Consider the following 6,000-nt stretch of genomic DNA (forward strand, 5'->3'; position numbering starts at 1 on the left):
AACAGGCAGTTTCCGTCTATATGGGTAAAATAATGACATACTCCGCAAAATCTCTCCAACTCGAGACGGATAACTAATACCTGGGCGCTACAGTTATAATTCCCTTATGAAGACAGGAATCGCGCTCCCAAATCCTCTGCAGCCGCCGTGCAAGGCCCAACAGCAAAAAACTCAACGGCGATTCATGGCGCTACGGACCCTCTAACCTCCGCTGCCGAACCGAGGCGAACAGGCGCGGCACCTCAAGGTCTCTTTCTCCGCGGGACCAAAACGGCGGCGGCTATTTTGGTTCTGTCAGCCGCTCTAGATAAGGCGTCTCGCGTGCAGGTGGTATGCGGCGGGCGTAGCGGGGTTACGCTGCAGTTATATAACGTTGCGCAGAGGTGAAGGAAGGTAAACACCGCGGGGTCAGGTGAGCGAGGGGTCAACACGGTCAGAGGAGGCCGCCGGTGGATGGCACTTACTTTTGCTTTTGTTTTAGTGAGTGAGTGAGTGAGTGAGTGAGTGAGTGAGTGAGTGAGTGAGCGAGTGAGCGAGCGAGTAAGTGAGCGAGTAAATGAGTGAGCGAGTAAATGAGCAGGTAAATGAGTGAGTGAGTGAGTGAGTGAGTGACTGAGTGAGTGAGTGAGTGAGTGACTGAGTGACTGAGTAAATGAGCGAGTAAATGAGTGAGTGAGTAAATGAGCGAGTAAATGAGTGAGTGAGTAAATGAGCGAGTAAATGAGTGAGTGAGTGAGTAAATAAGCGAGCAAGTTAATGAGTGAGTGAGGGAATGAGTGAGTGAGTGAGTGAGTGAGTGAGTGAGTGAGTGAGTGAGTGAGTGAGTGAGTGAGTGAGTGAGTGAGTGAGTGAGCGAGCGAGTAAGTGAGCGAGTAAATGAGTGAGGGAGTAAATGAGCAGGTAAATGAGTGAGTGAGTGAGTGAGTGAGTGACTGAGTGACTGAGTGACTGAGTAAATGAGCAAGTAAATGAGTGAGTGAGTAAATGAGTAACAAATGAGTGAGTGAGTAAATGAGTGAGTGAGTAAATGAGCGAGCAAGTTAAAGAGTGAGTGAGTGAGTGAGTGAGTGAGTGAGTGAGTGAGTGAGTGAGTGAGTGAGTGAGTGAGTGAGTGAGCAATTTAATGAGTGAGTGAGTGAGTGAGTGAGTGAGTGAGTGAGTGAGTGAGTGAGTGAGTGAGTGAGTGAGTGAGTGAGTGAGTGAGTGAGGAAGTCAATGAGTGAGCGAGTGAGTGAGTTACTAGATGGAGCAAATGAGCGAGAGAGTAAATAAGCGAGTAAATGAGCGAGTGACAAGGTAATGAGTGAGCGAGTGAGTGAGCGAGTGAGTGAGTGAGCGAGTGAGTGAGCGAGTGAGTGAGAGACTCACCCGTGAGATGGTGAGGGGGAGGCAGAAGTCCTTCCCCCCCTGCAGCCTGAAGCCCCAGGGAGCCGGACCGACCAGGGTGACGCTGTAGCTGGTGCTCATGATTCTCCTAAAGGAGGAAAAAAATAGATAAAACTGATGAGACACAATAAAGCACCAACACTTACTAATATTTGATCTAATCGGTTATTATTACATTTTAAAAACACACATTCAGCCATTCACAGACACAGTTTCAAGTTCTGTTCCATCCAGCGCTGGCCGCCATTCTGCCAAAACCAAACGGAAAGCTTTCCTCGGGGAGGGTCCTCGAAAGAAACAACACGGGACACGACTCTTTGTTTTTCTAACGTCTCGCTACATTAATCAGAGCGCCTCCAGGTGGACGTCCGGGAACGCCCGCGCGTGCAGACAGGCCGGGGGCACGGCCCGGCGGAATGAGGAAGAGGTGAAAGAGGAAGGTCAAAGGGCGCCGCTGAGACAATGCGGCGCTATGTTTGGCTGGCCTGAGCCTGTGCTCACATGAGCCCCACACAGATTCCCGGCGCGGAAGCAGCCGACACGGAGCCAGGTTCGATACCTCACCGGGGAGGGGGGGGACCTTTGGACTAAAAATTATGACCTCGTCACCCAGACTGAGCGAGACGGCCCTATCTGGAGACGATATACCACCTTGATCTCTAAAAAGGTGAGAGAAAATAGATATCCTACATAAAGGCCGAAGAAGACCAGATAGATTACACATTCAAATGGTGCAACATGAGAATACTTGAAAGTAAATATGTAAATGATAATTACACAACTACCAATGTGTCATCCCATGTCCCTCTCTCTGATTTAGTTGTGGGCGGTGGAAATAGATGTATCGAGTCATAAAGTCGTTGGGAAATGGCGGCGCCACTGGGTTTTGGATTCTGCAGGAGAAGAAGAAAAAGAAAAAAAAAAAAGGACTGGAGCCGGAGACACACCCTGGATGGCTGGGGACCTGTTAAAACTCAGCCCGGACTCCTCTGCCAAGCGTGGCTGCCTGGCACGGACAAACTGACACCAAATCACCTCAGTGGACGGAATGTACCATGTCCGTGATGACGGCGAGGGGTTGGAGGGGGGGGACGCGGGACCCAAGTGTCCCCGGTGTGGGCACAACCATGTGCGCTTCACCCCCCCCCCCCCCGACCGCCCCGAAATGAGACACGGTATAAAAGCGTATTTAGTTTGAACTATTTCTGATGCTTTCGAGACCCGTCGGGTTTACAATGTGTTCCTTTGTGTTTGGCTCTTCTATTTAAAATGCGAGGACACAGCGGTGGAACAAGCTGCTCATTGTCACTCCGGACAGCAATTAAGTTAAAGGAGCAACGAGGTTAACTCTATATCTGTATGCGTGGGATGTTTGTGTGTGTGTGTGTGTGTGTGTGTGTGTGTGTGTGTGTGTGTGTGTGTGTTTGTGTGTGTGTGTCTGCTGCAACACCCACATTTGCCCTCTAGGATTAATTAAGTGCTATCTTATCAACAAAGAAAAAGTTTGAAAAGTCTATAACTTATGCTTTTTATTATTTTTTAAATTATTTTAATTCCTCGTACACAGCCTGTAAATGCACCCGGAGAACTGATACTTGGATTGTTAGAAATCCAACAAATGTCTTAGGAGTGAGTGACGACGCTCAGCAGATGTCGGAATACACGGAAGAGTAATAACTGACTCACGCATCTCCACCTCACGCTTCCATAAAAACTCGAGAGCGCGGCGCGTCGTCGGGGGCATGGTTGCGCGATGTGTACGAGGCGGCAACATTCTTTTCCCGGTGACACTGCGGTGAGTAATGGCGGCTGCTCCTTCCACGCACATGACAATTCGGTCGTAAGTCGTGTTGCCTTGTTCACTTCACACAGCTCCGCCGGGACCGCCCGTTAGTAAGCGAGCCCCGAGGGACGTGGCAGCACCTGCCGAAGCCCGTCACCTGGACGCACATGCACGCACGCACACACACACACACACACACACACACACACGCACACGCACACACGCACACACGCACACACGCACACACACACACACACACACACACACACACACACACACACACAGTGCCCACTGGCTGGGGCGTCAACGACTTTACATTCAAGTGAAATGAAGAAAGCCTTCATGATACATTTTCTGTGGTTAGTTAAAGTAAGAAGTGGGAAGTAAAACCACACACACACACACACACACACACACACGCACACACACCGAACACACACACACACACACACAACCGCCATGGAAGGGGTGGCCTAGGGGACTTTTACGCTGCTTGGGGGCGCCACAATATAATACCGACCACACACATACACACACACACACACACACACACACACACATACACACACACACACACACACACACACACACACACACACACACACACTAATAAGATCTCCTATTAAGAGCAAGGAATGTCTTTAGTTAAGAGTCAAAAATGTACCTGATCCTGACACACACATTATATCTGCCTTATATTTGCCATGGAACTTTGAAAATGGAGATTTCTCATACGATTTATGTTTTTTGGGGCTTTTTTTTTTTTTTTCAACTCTTTCCCAAAGACATTCTTTTCAACAACCCTTATAACACTGATACGAAGACAAAAAAAAAAAAAAATCCTCTCATTTAAAAAAAAAAAATGGCCGCGTAAGAATCACATTCTTGATTGAACTCGTCAGACCCAGCCGGAGCTTAAGAGGTCAGCGAGTTTCTACCTTCAAAGTAAGACCGTCTTTAACGTGGACGTGTGCGTTTCTGGGTGACAAGGGAGCTCTATTTGCATTGTTAAAAGTGTGTTAGTTTAGCGAGAAAAACATCTCTTGGCAGTGGCCCCGACGACAGGGAGTGAGAAGAAAGTGCTTCTCGCGGGGTTGTTTTCTTTCCGCCGAACCCTTTGTGTTAAAACCTCATGCCTCCAGGCACGGCTTCCTGTCGGAGACACACAAGCCATTAGCCACTCTGGCGGGGGGGGGGGGGGGGGGGGGGAACAACAAAAAAAACAGATCAGCTGCAAAGAGGATCCAAGCCCCCTCGTGGTTGACCCCCGGGTGTCCGGGGAGCGGTTCGGCCCCCCGCCGAACCGCTCCCCGGACACCCGGGGGTCAACCACGAGGGGGCGGAGGGGGACGCCGTCTCCGTTGTGACCGCGCCGCCCGCCCTCCCCCGGAGTTGGACGGAGGTGTTGGGACTCCGGGAGATAATGACACACCGGGCTCAGGGGCCTGGATCAGGCACACCTCCCATTGTTCCCACGCAGGTTTAACCTAACAGGCTCCTACAGGTGCTGCTTTTCCCACACCACCCCCACCAGCCCCGCCAGCCCCCACCCCAAGCCATTTTTAGGCAATATCACTTCATTCAAATGTAATTCCGATAAGAATGAAGACAGAAATACCATGGTTTCAGCCGGCGCACACACACACACACACACACACACACACACACACACACACACACACACACTGCTGAAGCTTTCAATTTCCCTTTGAGACATTCCGGAGCCAAGTTCTTTGACACTGGCCAGACTTGGTCCATAAGGAGGTATTCCTTAAAAAACCCTTCCAGCCTGGTCCCGGGCGGCTCAACCAAAAGACACCAAATCAAGGAAGCCTCATGAAAATCCTCCTCTCGAATCTCATTCGATCAGTTGGGGGGGGGATCCCTCTCCGCCCCCTCCGACGGGCTGTTCGCGTAACACCAATTCACACTCATCGCGTGGTTCCCTTCAAATTCAATTAAAAGAAGTAAAAAGAACAGACGGATAGAACTCCTGCCTGACCCGTCCCTGGCTCGTCTGAGTGGGTGTGACGGAAATCAAACTCGTTTTCCCCACCGCCAGCCCCCGTTATAATGACGTTAAATATCCAAGAAACAAAAACAAATAGAGGGTTAATTATTGACAAACTGCAAGGTCGCAGCCTACGCCAGGAACTTCCTCCTGCCCCTCAAACTGTGAAATAGTCACAAAGAGAACTAAATAATAATAATAATAATAACAATAATAATAATTATAATTATAATAGAATAATAATTATACTAATAATAGAATAATTATAATAATAATAGAATAATAATAATAATCATCATAATAATAATAGAATAATAATAATTGAATAATAATAATAAATAATAATAATAATAATAATAATAATGATTATTATTATAATAATAGTAATAATCGTAATCATAAAAAAATGCAAATACATTTTAAAAATAAATAAAATAAAAATAAATAAATAAATAAATAAACAATAATAATAATAATAATAATAATAATCATAATCATAATAATGATTATTATTATAATAATAGTAATAATCGTAAAAAAATACAAATACATTTAAAAAATAAATAAAATCAAATCAAATAAAATCAAATCAAATAAAATAAAATAAATAAACAAACAAATAAATAAATAATAATAATAACAACAATAATAATAATAATAGTAACGTCGCAGCTGACTCACCTTGCGGTGCAGCCCGGTCTGGTGATGGGAGCGCTGTGTGCCGTGCGACCGTCGCAGCCAAACCTTTGGACCCGAGTGCAGCGCGGAAGTTGGAGGCGTGTGAGGCTGATCCGCTCCGCCCGCACGCACGCACGCACGC

At 47.2% G+C, this 6,000-nt stretch overlaps 1 protein-coding gene across 2 annotated transcripts in view; it reads right to left on the bottom strand.

Annotated features, from left to right (window-relative positions):
* Nucleotides 1-6,000, bottom strand: part of pdlim5b (PDZ and LIM domain 5b) — a 50,743-nt gene extending 44,743 nt beyond the window's left edge. For both annotated transcript variants that reach the window (XM_080017382.1, XM_080017381.1), the window contains exons 1-2: nt 5,862-6,000; nt 1,369-1,474 (exon numbers count right to left, since the gene is read on the bottom strand). In XM_080017382.1, coding sequence (XP_079873508.1) covers nt 1,369-1,467 — 99 coding nt within the window. In that variant the 5' untranslated portion in view covers nt 1,468-1,474; nt 5,862-6,000. The remainder of the gene's footprint in view (nt 1-1,368; nt 1,475-5,861) is intronic.

This window comes from Zeus faber (genome assembly GCF_960531495.2).
Source record: "Zeus faber genome assembly, chromosome: 17".
Lineage (NCBI taxonomy): Eukaryota > Metazoa > Chordata > Actinopteri > Zeiformes > Zeidae > Zeus > Zeus faber.